Source organism: Dipodomys spectabilis, unplaced genomic scaffold (assembly GCF_019054845.1).
Source record: "Dipodomys spectabilis isolate Male_0828 unplaced genomic scaffold, ASM1905484v1 ptg000145l, whole genome shotgun sequence".
Taxonomy (NCBI): domain Eukaryota; kingdom Metazoa; phylum Chordata; class Mammalia; order Rodentia; family Heteromyidae; genus Dipodomys; species Dipodomys spectabilis.
Genome location: NW_024870822.1, coordinates 10,150,030 through 10,165,769, shown reverse-complemented (window position 1 = coordinate 10,165,769; position 15,740 = coordinate 10,150,030). Strand labels below are relative to the sequence as shown.

The following is a 15,740-nucleotide window of genomic DNA, read 5'->3' as shown; positions in this document are numbered from 1 at the left end:
CCAAGAAGTCACCAGATCCATCAAGGACTCTCAGTGGGAACTCTGATATGTTTGGCAAATAATTTGCAAACAGGTGGGGGCTGAGGTGACCCTGAGCCTTATTTTCCTAGGTAGTATCTCAAAATGATGTTAGTTTCCACCTTCAATCCCAGATTAAAAAATACAATTGCCAACACAGCTAAGGGATTGTATGCTCTAAATTCCACACTGGCCCACCTACTGGAGGAGAATGTTGCGAAGGCAAAGCAAAACCTCATCTTCCTGCCTCCAAGCGTAAGTGTGTTTGGACCAAAAAATAATTCAAGGTGATGCAACTGCAGTCTTTGTACGTAAGAGAAGAGTGTGTGGTAACTCTCAGACCAGAGGATAAAGGGAGTCCTCCTTTAAGAAATTTTGTTTGCCAATATGTTGGTAGGTTGAAATTGTGCCAGAATCTCAGTTTAAAACAAGAGAGAAAAAGAGAGTTCAAGCATTCTGTCTTATTTCAATCTCTCAGAAATGGTTACTTTAATCAACAGTTTGCCTATATATAGGTCATTGCTAGATGCCCTGAATTACTGCCATGAGATGCTATGAGAATCCTCACAGCTGACAGCCTATAACCTACCTGATACTGCAATCTCACAGTCACACTCTTAATGGATTCCAAAGCGTTGGTAAAGCCTTTCCCTTCCTTCCCAATTTTTTCCACAATTAATACTCTTGAAATGCTCCATACCCAATATATTTCAATTAATAGAATATCTTACACAAGTTTTAATAATAAAAAGAACAGCTGTACACAATTAGGCACTGGTTTTGTTAGGCTCAAACTAGTGTTGACATCATTAACCAGAAAAGACAAGGTGAGATTGAGAGAGCTAACGTTCACCTGACAATGAATTAGACCTTATCTTCTGAACACTACAAAATATGAGAGGTAAAAAGACATAGAGGAAGAAACTAGAAAGATAAGTTGCCTCTGGAGCCAAAAGAATATCATCCTTCTTCAAAATACTATTCCACGATCTAGGGGAAAGATCTAAGCACAAGAAGGCTATTCGTTTCCAGTTGCTCACCTTTATGAGACCATTTTCAGGAATCGCTTTGTTCCATTCCACTGAAGTGCAGAGGCAAACACCACAGGCCATCTGAGATGCACAGTCATGCCATTCAGATGTTTGTGGGTAGGTGCTGCAGCATGTGTGGACACGCAGCCCTTTCTGTAGAAACCCAGTATTCTTAGCATTAACAAGGATTAACCTGCACACATGGAGAAAACTGGTGGTTCCACACATCCAGTTGTCCTTCGGGTTATGTTTGTATCCAACTCTATAATTTCTTTTAATTACTTACTGTGACACACAGGAAAGTGCTCATTATATCTGTAGCTTAATGCAGGGGGAAAAAAATTACATAGGTTTTTTTTTTTTTCTCCCTGCCCATTGAACTATCCCAGCTCTTAATTCTTCTAAGCATCATGGCTTATCAGAATAGTGCAAATTAACAGAGTATTAGATCTTGTGTCTATTCAAGAAACTGGCTATGATCTGAACTACTATAAAATATAAGGAAATTAGTATCATCTCAGATGACAAAAGATCCATATGGCTGAGGAGAAAATACCTGTATTAGTTAAGCCATTAGAATGAATGGTAGTGCCCTAACTATAAGAGCAGAAAGAGCTCTGCCTTTCTCCATCTCTTTTAACTAACCACTGATTCCCGCAAATGACATGTCAATTCAAATGTCAAAACTTTTAATCTAAGCATTGAGATGGAGATAGTATTTCTACCTGGAATCTATAAAGTAAGTATTACTGAGAGAAGCAATAAGTAAGAGGAAATTTTTGGAATATGTTCTAGCTATCTGGATAAATAATTTGTACCAAGCTTTTCTTTGTATTAAATGATCCCTCAATGTGGCCAAAGGGGAACACTACTACACTGTTGGTGGGAATGTAAACTTATTCAATCATTCTGGAAAGCAGTATAGGGGTTCCTCAAAAGACTAAACAGTTTCCCTATACCCAGCAATTCCACTCATTGGCATATCCAATAGACCACAAACAAGGCCATGCTAAAGCTACCAGCACAACCATGTTCATTGCAGCATTGTTTACTACAGCCAAGATAGGGAATCAAATCAGATACCCCTCAATGGACAAATAGATCAAGAAGATATGGTATATACACACAACGGAATTCTACTCATCCATAAAAAAGAATGATATTGCATCATTCATAAGGAAATGGAAAGACTTTGAAAAGATTATATTGAGCAAAGTAAGCCAGATCCAAAGAAACATAGGTTGCATGTTGTACCTAGAGTGTGCCTATAAATCCACAAGTAAACAGATCGGTTGGTAAAAGACAAAAAAATACACTTGGACATAACATTTTATACGAGATTCTAAAACACAAAGAACAAAGGAGGCTACTCTTGGGAGAGGATCACAAAGGTTCAATAGGTATGTGCATACAGAAATGATATTTATTGAAATGAACTCCAAGAAATGGAAACAAGAGGTGTTTTTTTTTCCTTTGATACTGTCTTTTGTTTTCTTTACCTCTTACCTCGTTTGTTATTTTATCTGTCTTTGGGAAGGTACAGGGGGACACAGAAAGGGTGGGCCAAAGGGTGAACAAATGCAGCACTGATACTCATTAAAGACTATGTTGAAGATGAACTATATACCTTGTGGGTGGGAACAGAAGGGGAAAACTGGGAAAGAATAAGGGAAGGGGTGACACTGTTCAAAAACAAATGTTTGTTTTTTTAAAAAATTGACTCCCTAAGTGGCCTAACATCCACTCATTATAAAGCAAATAACTGCACCAAGCAGATTATAGCTAAAGGAAACCGAGGCTCAGAGAGATTCAATCAATTCCTTAAGACCATGCACCCAGCATAATGGAGATGACTCTGAACCATGGCTGCATGCCTCCTCCATAGGGGTAGGGATGGGGGGATCAGATGGGATCTAGTGTTTTGCATTTGGAGGGAGATCTATGTGGCACATATATGCACAGTCCCTATGTGTTTATGTATTTAAGCAAAGCCCTATATGGCTGCTTACAAACTCATGCCACAGATGTTGAGTATAATCCTACTATGTCTTTGTTACTACTTCCCCCTAACATGAAATTATTCCCTCAAGGTCCCAACCATACACACATACTTAATAGGACCATGTCAAAACAATCCATGAAGGTAATTTGTTGGGACATGTCAGAACATTTTCCCTTGGAGATCTCTTTGGGCGTTGGAAAAGAACCACACACTTTTTAAACCAGTAACCATAGCTACCAAATACTCTGTCAATTCTGCTTGAGTAACAATGATTTCAACCAAGACCTGTGGGCCTTTTAAAATTGTAACAGGGACATAAAAATTTATTTTTAATACCTGAACCTCGAATCCTTCCTATCTGTTACTCTATGTCACCTACTTGTGATCTCTGTCCTTTAAAGAATACAGTTGAGAGGTTAAGATGTAAGCAGAAAGATAGCTATCACAAGACAATGTCATTGAGGAAAGTGAAGCCACTCCTCCTAAGAGCATCCGTTGGGTAGGTATAGTTGAGACAACTACTGAAGACCCTCGGGCCAGTAGAAGAAATGGTCTAACCTTCAGTGAACATCAGTGCAGACTGTACCACCAAGAGCAATGAAGTCAATACAGCCCAAGAAACAAAGGTCTCAAAATTATCTCCCATCATACTGCCTTTTAGAGGCCTATAGTATGAATGGAGGACAAAGACAACAGTGCCCTCCCCCCCCAAATACATCTGGACTGACATCCCATGTGCAATGGTGGAGTGTGTGATGATGTCACAGTGAGAACACTTTGCTTCTGCCATTGTCCGCCCTTAGGAGAGAAAAGATTTTTCACAGAAGCTGCTGTAAAGAGCCAGAGAGCAAAACTGGAAATGCCTGTTGTGGAAGCGTTCATAGACATTATCATTGAAAGAAAACGTATTTGTCAGTGCTGTGTCAGGTAGCTTTTCACAATCCACCCATATGCCTGGGAAAGGTCTCTCATGCAATGCAGATACAACCAGGAATGCAACTTTCCAGGTACAATGATTCTACACACAGAAAGAAAAATGGCTTTCCTTCCTTCTTTTTTTTTTTAAAGTCTACTTTTACAAAAGATCACTTTGATTGAATAACTTTTCTGTCAGACTTCATTTGCCATACTTTCTGTGCAATGGAACTAAAGGGATTTTTGTTTGTTTCTAAAGAAGAGCATACTGTTTTCAGAGAAAAATGAGCCCGAGGGTCAATCTTTCTGATAACAATGGTAAAAACTTACAAGAGGTCAACCTGGAATATATCTAAGTCATACACAGGTGGTGTTTTCCATGGATTTGCATAATACACAGAACTGCCTGGCAACATTAAAGAAACCTAGCAATCCTGTGTCACAGTTCAGTGTTTATATTGTACTCTGGAAGTTTTCATTTATCTTGTAAATTACTAATTAAGTTAATTACAAACCTTTAGGGAAGTGCAGAGTCACTCCTCACAAGAAGCATCCCTTGGGTAGGAAAATTCTAAGCTTAACAAGACTTCCTCTGTGATTTGAGATATACATCTCTTACACTCTGTCCCTAGAAATAATGTTAATAGCTGAGGAAAGAGCACTGCAAGCCTGGTACACAGTGTGTTTAGGCAGAACAATTTTCTTTTTTTTTTTTTATATTGTTTCAATAAATACTGATGTGCTCTTGGGAGCCAGCATTGCTAGTTGGGCAAATAATGAATACAAGCTCAACTTTCCATTACAGGAAAGTCTACAAGTGACAATGTGGGTCCATTCTATGTCACAAGGGCTGGCATAAGCCCATATCCATGGTGAGCTATTATTTCCATTGAAATTGATGCCTGCAGCAGCTCTTAGGACTGCACAGTAATTCCACCACAAGCTAAGCACAAAGTAAATGTCTCAGTCTTCAATTAGAACTTTGTCCCCCATTTCTCATCTCATCTCTCAGACTCCACTGATGAATGTATAGAGAGACAGGTGTTCTCATACACTGATAACGGCCATACAAACAGCTCAAGGCCCCTCATAGATCATTTAGAGAATATCTATCCAATATGTAAGTAGACTCTCCTGACCCAGCTACTCCACTGCTGGAAACTAATATACAGATGTAGGTGCATACACACAAAATGTGGTTATTAATAACAACAGATTAGCAGGAATAATAGAAACAGCCCAGTTTCCCACTACAGGAAAGTAGAATGGAGTACACAATTAAAGTAGAATCCACACAACTATAAAGGACACATTTTTTTCCCATATAGTAAAATAGAAAGCTCTCGGGAATACATTAATAAAATATAGAACTGAATAGTGGACATACATATCTGTGTGTGTGTGTGTGTGTGTGTGTGTGTGTCTAACAGAGTTACCCCCTCCCTTGTTTTCTCCCTCTTTCCTTCCCCTGGTCTCCCCTTCCTCTCCCCCCAACTTTGTAAAGTTCATTTCCAACCAAGTGTCTTGTGAGTATCTCAGTGTCAGTGGTTCACCCTTTGTCCTTTGTCTCACCATTTCATTATTTCCCTTTCCCTCCCAAATCAGATAAATGTATATACAAGACACAGGGTACCAAAATCAAAAACAGTGACCACAGGGGATAAAAGAAAATAAGAAAAAGAAAAAAAGAAAAGAAGAAATAACTCTAACCTACAGAAACCAGCCACCTCTACTCTTGATACAATTCCCTAAGACATTTTTGCAAGATAGGGTCCAATGACAATTCTTGGGACTGGGAACAGGAGGCTGAAGACCTGGGTTCTGATTGTGCCTCTTCCACTTTGTATTACATTGACCCTATAAAGTGGCTATTTGGCCATTTTTACAAGCAAATTAGACACATTCACGAATGAACAAATTTAAGGCCTCATGTCAAGCAATTTGAGGAAGAGAAGAAAACTTGCTCTGCCTGACTCACAGCATTGCAAGAAGGATCAAAGGATCAATGACAAATGGGAAAGGGTTTTGTGACCTCTAAAGGGCAATCTACAAACAAGAGTTGTAGAGCAGAACATATGGCGGGGGTTGAGGGGGGACCATGGCCAAATGCACAAGTGCCGGAAGAGGAAAGAAGCCCTCCCAAAGCTGGAATAAGAACAGAAACAAGAACAGGCTGATCTGAAGAGAAAGGTGTCATTAAATGACTCCATATGTGGTTACCTGAAATTGAGTATGTTGTACATTTATTTGGTACAAGCTAACAGAGGAATTAGAGAGACAGGGGAAGGAACTTTTGGGAAATAAGATTTAGTATGAATAGGAGATCAATGTTGAACAAAGGATCCAAAAGGACAGTCCTTACTCTTCAATCACGGTAGTTGGTGAAGATGTGTGTCTGTCACCTCAGCTTACCTCTGAACCAGACTGGAACTTCAAACACTTCTGAAAATGCTCCCCAGAGGACCTTTTACCCCAAGTTTAGAGACTGAATGAAAAAACACTCTCTCAAACCTCACCTCCCCCACCAAAAAACCTTCTCATCTTCATGTCAAGTCATCTGGAAAGCATATCTCCCATTAAACGGATGGTCAAAGCTAGCCCACAATGTTAAACTAATCACAGAAATCCAAGAGCTGCTTTCCTCACCTTCCCTAAGTGAAACATTCCAGGAGGCTGGAAATAACCACATGATGGAGTTCACTGACAGTGCTCTATTGGTGCTGCTACCCAGATGCTGTGTTAAGAAACCAGTTACTTGAAACAAGGGAGGGAAGCAAGGAAAGCCCACTATTCTCCTTTGATTGGCATAGCCCCTATGCCAGGTATCTGGAGCTTGGTTCTAAGCCACCTTGCTAGTGCAGTGCACTCTGGGAACTGCTGTTAATAAAAAGAAGAACTTCAACTGCAGTCTCAACTGAACAGCTCTCACGGTGGCCATCTTGAGTCAAACACAGTGCCCTCTTGGCTCCAATCTCAAAATGTATAAGATGTTTCCTTCCAGAAATGTTTCTAGGAAACATACTATCCTATCAAATGAAGACCTCCTCTTACACAAGAGACTTAAATTGCCTCCAACTAAGAATTAAGAACGTGGGGGCTGGGAAGGTGCTTGCCTTGCATGCATGAGGCCCTGGGTTTGATTCCTCAGCACCGCATAAGCAGAAAAAGCTGGAAGTGATGCTGTGGCTCAAGTGTAGAGTGATAGCCTTGAGCTGAAGAGCTGAGGGACAACGCCCAGGCCCAGAGTTCAGGCCCCACACCAACAAAATAAAAGGAATTAAGAATGTGTTATATTGTAGTTCTCGACTCACAGTTTAAGAAATTATCAACCTTGGATGTACTGAGATTAACTTTAGAAAATATTTTTTAAAGTTTTTCCATATAAAGTTGAAATAATTAACTTGGTAACTAATTCACTGAGTGATTATCTCACTGATTTAAATGGCCACTGATTTTCCAGTATAACAAGAAAATCAGAAAGTCATGGAAGTGGACAGCACTCCACCTATGAAGCAATTTGTAAAAAGAGTCTATGTGGTAGAATAAGAGACAGTATTTTCTGACCTGCTAGCCCCCTGCAGCAAGGCAAAGTATCCATGAAGAGTTCAATGTTGGTGACCGAGGGCATATAAACTGAAAACCAAAAGTTGCATTTTTATGGGTACTTATAAAAAGCTTATTTATGAAATTGATTCAGCTGCCTTCCTAGTGGATCATACTACTTTTTTTCCCCTATGAAGAAAAGACATGTTGAATTTAGCAAGAGCAATCTACTATGAGTATACCTAACAAACTGTTGTGAGCAATGAGGATTATGGGATATTTTTACTTTGAAAGGATTTACAATCTAACTGAATAGCTAACATTAAAATGCCTATTCAAGTAGATATGGGGTGGTGGAAGGCAGACCTAGAAGATAGCATCTTTGGGAAAAGGACCACATCTTGCTATTTTTATCTATTTAGGTTATAGTAGCCCCACAGAAAATCAGAGAATTAGCTCAATTTCAGCACTGTGGTCCATTGCTTTGGTTTATACACTATAGAAGCTGACAGATCTACAGGTCTCATCCATCAGATGAATCGCTCCCTTCTCACCAAAAGGAAGAGATAATGAGCATGAGAATGGCCTGGGTATTCCTAATAGTGTTCTCGTTCAGGAAGCAAGTCCCCTTGAGGAAATATTGGGAGGGGAGTAATTTCCTTCTACATTATTTTAGGTACAGAGAACTGAAGGAACTTTCCCAATAGAATCTGTGTCTGGGATCAAATTTAATCATTTGGCCCAGAAATACAGGTACCATACTTGCTCTATCTCAAGAAGGATTTATTTTTTAAGTGAAAGGACTATTCTGAGCAAGTCACTCTGGACCATTTTCTAGAGGGTACCCTATCAATAACACAAAACACGACACACGTGACTCAGAGAGGGCAGGTCACTCTGAGAAGGAGTCTTCCTAGAGAAGAATTGCAGCTAGGTCTTGAAGAAGGACTAAGATTTGCACGAATAGATTTACACTACAGGAAAACAAAGTTCTGCTCTTGTCAATTTTGCTATAAAGTGAAGCAAATTTAAGCATGGCGCATGCTGATGAGGCTCCTCAGTGCTGTGGTAATAAGCTATCTTGAAAATGTTCTATTGGGGTTAGAAAGTGCTCATAAAAATTGTAGCTACCGCAAGACTTCTAAACAGTTTCCATCTCTTAACACATTTAATCTCTATCACTACCCTGCTAAGAGGTTGAGGCCCAAAGCACCTAAGTAACTTCCCCAAGGTCACAGACTTAGTAAACGTTGGGCCTAGAACCAAACTCCATCTTCTAGTTCAGTCAGGAACACTAATTCATGATGTGCAACTGCTGGTTCATACTTGTAAATCCAAGCTACTAAGGACTCTGAGATCTGAGGATGAGGGCAGATCAAAGCCAGCCCAGAAAGATAAGTTCTTGAAACTCTCATCTCTAATTAACCAGGAAAAAAATCTGGAATTGGAAGTGTGGCTCAAGTGGTAGTGCACCTTGAACAAAATAGCTAAGCAAGAGCTTGTCCTGAATTCAAGCCCTAATACTGTTTTGTGTGTGTGTGTATGCACACACACACACAATTAACCCAGGTCTTCTGCCCTCACATAGAGAACCCTCTGCCCTTACAGGAGAACCTTTGGCAGGACTGCATCTCCAAGCCTCTGAATGTCTGTTCTTCATAAGGTTACAAATCCCTTCTAATCATGTCCTAATCTAAATATTCTGGTAATAAAATAAATGATGTCTCTCTAAATCACAGAATTTTCATTTGTCTTTTAGATCAGCACTCAATTCATGTATAGAAAACTACACATTTGGACAAGATCATTATTTTTGTGTAGTCTTGCCTATGTGACTTTAGCCAGTAAAGTTGGCATGCATATTATGCACTAGCTATATTTTCAGGATTCAGGAATACCACATACAGATTCCTAGACTACAAATTTGAGCAAAATTATCTTTGCTCCTCATGGGAAAGTGGAGAATTATCAGCTTCTTCATTTGAGTACTGTACTCCTACTACCACAACCCCAAATTTCAGCCACTCACACTTCTGGCTCACATGCTCACGTGGATCTTACAACTGCTTTTAAATAAATGAATTCCTTTCCTTTCTACAATGGTTATAGTACATTCTCTAAAACTATGCCTCCAATTCCCTGTTTTAGCCTGTATTGATCCAACTGACTTTGTCAAACTTAATCCCACTATTTTCCATGTAAGTAAATGCAACTGATCCAGCTTCTATCACTGAGCAGAACGAGGGCAATGGCTGCTGGCTTTATGTTTCACCATGGTAAGTGTATCATCTGTGTCTTCAGATAGGTCCTCCCTCAGCCAACCGCAGCTCTGGGTGTACTTTCCCAAGATTGTGTAAGAGAGGACACCTAGGAGAGCTGGGTCTAGGAATGTGGCCTGGGACTCTGCCAAGCATCTCCCTCCAGATTCATGAATGCAGCTCTCTCTCGACCTTCAGATTGTACGTAATGCAAAAGAAATTTGCCTGTGTTTAAAAAACACATTCAAGAAACAAGTGAACATGTGAAAAGAGAGAGAAACTTCTCTCAATGTGGGCTTCATTTCAGTTCCCCAAGGCAGAAAGAGGCAGTAGAAAATTCAACTACCAAGGTACATAGATGCTCCAACACCTAGATTGAATTCTGTGTGGCAAAAATATAACTGAAGCCAGGTGCTGGTGGCTCCCATCTGTAATCCTAGCTACTCAGGAGGCTGAGGTCTGAGGATAGCAGTTCAAAGCCAGACTGGGCAGGAAAGTCTGGAGACTCTTATCTCCAATAAACTACCAGAAAACCAGAAGTGGTGCTGTGGTTCAAGTGGTAGAGCGCTTGCCTTGAGCTGAAGAGCGAGGGATGGCACCCAGGCCCGGATTTCAAGCCCCATGACCGACCAAGTAACTAAATAAATAAATAAACTGAATGAGATACTCTTTCTCTCTTTATATAACACTATTGTTTTTGGAGGGGTTATCTTTTTTCCTGAATAAGAAAGTTTCGACACCTGATTGCTTCTATGAATGACACACGTATAAAGATTTTCTTGGGGAGTCTTGAAAAACTCAGGGGAGAATGATGAGGGGGAGACACTGATCAAGATGTATTATATTCACAAACTGACATGTTGAATTGAAACCTCTTTTGTACAACCATTTGAAGATAATAAAATAACTAAAAATAGTGTGTTGATTTGGTTATCATGCAATTTGTTCTGTATTTACCAGAAACTGGCACAAATTTACAATGTACTGTATTTAGTCCCGGAAGTACAAGAATTGCTGTCTCCATTACTATCCAAAACTTAAGACATTTCAAAGAAAATCCACCAGTATGCTTATAGTTGCTGTCTAAATCATCTCTAACATTTCAAATCTTCTAAACATAACTTTATGAGTGAATCAAATTATGCACAATTTAAAACTAAGCTAGCTAAATGACTTCTATAATAGATACCAGGGGGGGAAATATGTATATAAAATTATTTTTGTTATCATTACGTAGTTGTACAAAGAAAGGGTTATAATTCAACATGTCAGTTTAGAAGTACAATTCATCTTCATCAATATCACAACCCATCATTCTCTCTCATCCCTGCCAACCCCACTTATCAAAAAATAAGTACTATTAAATATATTTTCTACAATTTCTACCTTCTTGCCAGAAAACAAATACACATTTCCCCACAGTTATATAGCTGCTTTGTTGGCTCTCACTAGTCAGAATCTGAAGCAAACATGACTAAATTTATGCTCTTTTAAGAACATTTAGGTCATCAATCTTATCCCAAATGCTACTATGGAAGCATGTAAAAGCGCACCAAATACTGGTTTTGTCATCTAGGAATTCTGACCCCTTCTTAATGGGTTCTTGGTTCCATTACTAATGTTTTGCCTGTTGACTCAACTATGTGTTTTTATCTGTTCCAAGATTGAGGCCATCCTTACCATCTTCCTTCTACTTCTCTTCTGTTTCTTACTTTTTCTTTGCTTTTAAAATGCTGATATACATATATATAGACATATAGACATATATATGTATACATATATATGTATCCCTGCAATTTATAGTCTTCTCAAGTCATTAAAGTTAAAATTAAGTAGAGATCAAAGGCATTCTCAACATTCTCTCTACTCCATTTACTTGGAGTTATTGTATCTCAGAAAGTGTAATGAATGGCCTGTGGCAAATGGATAGACTCAGAACCTTTGTACTCCATGCTATAGCACAAACCTTAGAAAATAATAAATGTTAAAAAACAGAGGCCAGCCCTTGATTTCTGGCCCTCTACATTTGCTTACTACTTTTAAACACTAAAAGAACTCTGTGTGTGTGTGTGTGTGTGTGTGTGTGTGTGTGTGTGTGTGTGTGTGTGTGTGTTTATTGGTTTTAAATGTTTACCTACAATTCCAAATGTACCTTCTCCTTTCTCTCCCTCTTCTCTACACACACTGACCAAATCTGCAAATGTGCTTATTATAATGGTTAGAGGAAATACTAGGACTGTAACCTTGGAAGATGGCTCATTTGGAAGGAGACATGTATTTGGCTGGTAAGGCTGGTGATTCTGTTCTCTAGGTGGCACTATTACTTCAATTTTTGATGAATTACATAGCTTAATTTAAAATGTTGCTTCCTTAAATCAACAATATGCATCTTAATTCTGTACATACAAGTGATAATTAAACAAGTTGCCAGTTTAGATATTGTTTTAGAAAATCAAGATGAAGGACAGCGGAAAATCAAGATGAAAAATCAAGATAAAAAAAATCATGCAATCTTATATTTCAATGGTTAGATTGTCTAGGAATTAAGAAATCCTCCTTTGCCGGTCCTCCTCCCTCCAAAAATAAAGAGGCATGTCAAAAACACAGAAGGTCATCATAAAGTTTCAGTCAGACCAAAGGAACCAAGATGAAAGAGCAGTTAAAATTGACTAAGTTCTGCAAGCCTTCAAAATCAGAACATTACTAGCATGACAACCAATGAAAAGTCCTTTCAAGTGAACCTTTGGGGAAAACTACATAAGATGCGTTACTCTCTGGGCTCTTTGGAACTAAACTTTTACTTTATTATGGCTGTCACTGAAGCTTGTAAATTTATGTACCCCCCCCCCCCATCACTCTCTCATCCGATATTCATTTAATGCAAGCCATCCTTGAACTTCAGGAAATCGACAAACAGAACCTCAGGACAGTGAGTGAGCTCTTAACATCCACTGTGTTCCAGCCGGTTTGTCTCACCCAGAGTATAAGCGTCATAGTTCCTATTTGTGCATTTACACGGAAATGAAACTCATGTGTTTTACCGTGAAGGGAATATGTTCTGCCCCATTTAGAAAACGTGCCCGATGATGCTTCCCCTCTCCCAACTCCGGACAATTCTTCAATGTCAACACAGGTCTAGTGAGGGCTACTTTTTAATCTGTCAATAACAATGACTCCATGTACTCAATAATGGGGTTGTGGCTTTTCTGAGTCTTTAAGTATAAGCACTATGGAAATGTAGTGATGTATTTAAGTGTAAAATTAGGGTTAAATGCTTCTGTGTCTTAAGTGCAAGTTTTAGGGGACTCTCAGGACATGTGAACCTCAGCTTGGAAGCACCAAAACCTTCCTAATGTTTCCCAGAGTTAAATCCCACATGCAAAAGCCATACGGATTTCATTTGCCACCAGCATTTATTGCTTCACATTGCTCCATACGAGCCAGAGTAAATGGAGGCAGAATGTAGCAGTAAGTTTGCTCGGTTATTCATGCTTATTATTCGTCCTAATAAAGCAAATGTATCACAACACCACTTCATGTGATTCTGGATCAAACAGCAACTTCCTTCCTGGAACAAGAACCAACATATTAAACCTAGAATTCCACAGAATTCTCTCCTGATTCCTCTTTCAAATGTGATTCACAGTTTGAGCCTGCCAGTGGCTGAATGGCTGCACTGGATGTATGAGAGTCCTTCAATTAAGCAGCAATTTTGCAATTATTGAAAACCAAGTGCTCCATAATAATTGTTTGAAAACAAGTTGAGACAAGTGGGCAATTACCCTATCAAAGGGATATGTTCCTTTGCAGTGGGCTAGAAGATCCCCTCACACAAACTAAATGCAAAGCCTAGCACACAAGGAGACAGATGCAAGTTGAAAGTTACTTCTGACCATTAAATTCAGTATCATGCACATCTGAAATGCAAAAGCTTTTCATAAAAGAGATTCAGCCATCAGGATTCAGCGGTCATCTCCTCTCCATGCTCTCGGTTTTCATTCAGGAAGCCTAAAATTCTTCTTTCACTCTCCTCGGGGGCTAACTTACTAAATCTTAAAATGTTAATGAGTTACTTGTACATGACTTTTCCATTGTGTGCATCAGTTGTCTTGATGTTTAGTAGAAGATTATGTCCAAGAGATCTAAAGCTGGCTCTGTTATATGTCTCAAGTTCACTCTAAGAGGGGTAGGGGTGAGGGGGAGAGAAAGAGAAATAGGGGGAAAGGAGAAAGAGAAACAGAGAGAGAGAGATGCTTCCAGAAGGTTTTCAAAGATGAGTGTAAGGAAAAGTAAACAAACTCTTTGCTATACTATCAGGTGGGCGGGCTCAACAGGCTCAGTGTGCTGAGCTCCAAACCAGAGCTATTTATATGGAAAAGAAATGAGATGATCAATCATCTACCATTTTGCCGATTAGAAAGCTGGGACTCTTGAAAGATTCCAGGAAGAAGGGAATTGCTTCCGTTCTAAGGGCCCCCTTTTAAACAGGAAGCCAAGATCTTAGAGCCAAGATTGCAGAAATTTGCATTTACATTAACATGACATCCCTTTCCTGGTGAGGCAAATGAACCAGCAATACTCCAACACCATTCTCACCTCCCAAAGGTTATGATGAGATTTAAACAATTGATTTATATATAAGCCTGAAGACCATTACTGCCTCTAGGCAAATGGTTATTTATTTATTTATTTATTCTTTCCCTTTGTTTGCCACTAAAAGTTTCACTGGAAGGAGATCGGCAAACCAGATTTCTAAATAGTTTAACCTCTGGATCTGCAGATGTTGACATACTATAATCTTAAGTGGCCTTACATATCACCTCAAAATAAACAACATTTCTACTTACCAGCTTTGCTCTGAATGGGCTATGACAGGCTCCAAAGGTATGTGAAAAATTACTGTTATTTTACTTTTAAAATATGATGTCTAAGTGTGTCTGCAATGTTCTAATGCTTCAAAACACGTCCGTCAGTCTTGTTTATCTGGAAATCATTTCTTTGTGCTTATATCATTTATAAATAGAAAATGTTCTGCAATAACTTAAAATAGTTCTATATACATAATAGCTTTTCATGTCATAACACTATTGGTCTATATTTACCAACATTTATCTCATTTTGCAAAATAAAGTACAAGAGCAAAGAGACTCTATGGTCCTGGAATTCCAGTAATGGTAACCAACGTGTTTCAAATTCCAGTAAAGGTTATGGTTACATTTCAACAAGTGTCTCTTGCTCTCTCTTACCTCTGCTGCTAGGTCAGAGGTAAACTCAGGGGAAAAAAGTTTTAAGCGATATCAGGGGACAGAAGGCTTGTGGTTGTTTTGAAAAGGGTGTTGGTCCCACGGACCCATTTTCATGGTGTAATTTCAACACAGGATGAGATCAATTCATATCACAACCTTAGCATCTCTCCAACCCCAAAATGATCATCTTGTGCGAGATAAACGTTGAAAGCTGTAACGTTTAGCTGAATTAAACCTGTAATTACACCCCAGTAAATAAAAGGGCAAAAACAAGCTTGTCAAATTGTAAGACCCAAATGGCTTTTGACTTTCTAGAACTAACGTTTATAACAGCAAGCTTAAACAGAAAGTTTAAAAAATAACCGTATGTCCCCAGTTATATACCACTTTGCTTTAAGAGATAACTGTAATTGCAGAAATAATAAACACTCGGAAATATGCTTTTCTTTGCTTCTGGCCAAGAACATTCCTGCATTCTTGTCAGAAAGTGTACACTGAGGAGTCAGAATTGCAAGGTGCCCGGAAGAACCCCAAATGAGATCCAGGAACCCTACCTAGTCCATCACCCAACTTGGCTCACCAAAAACACTCCAAGGGGTAGCAAAGTTTCCCCACCCCACCCCCATCTCCACCCCCACCCTCATCATTGGAGCCGAACACCCGCAACGAATCAGAACCCAAGACGACAAGCCGCACACCGCCACCAGCAGGTCAGCAGCGTCACTCA

At 39.3% G+C, this 15,740-nt stretch overlaps 1 protein-coding gene across 2 annotated transcripts in view; it reads right to left on the bottom strand.

The window, feature by feature from the left end:
* The window catches only part of Bdnf (brain derived neurotrophic factor), a 31,913-nt gene that overhangs the window by 14,736 nt on the left and 1,437 nt on the right, over nucleotides 1–15,740 (bottom strand). The window contains exon 1 of one of the 2 annotated variants that reach the window (XM_042691562.1): nucleotides 1,059–1,277. The exons of the other annotated variant lie outside the window; for it this stretch is intronic. Within the exon in view, the coding sequence (XP_042547496.1) occupies nucleotides 1,059–1,277 (219 nt within the window). Of the gene's footprint in view, nucleotides 1–1,058; nucleotides 1,278–15,740 lie in introns of those variants that run through there. 2 annotated transcript variants of the gene reach the window in all.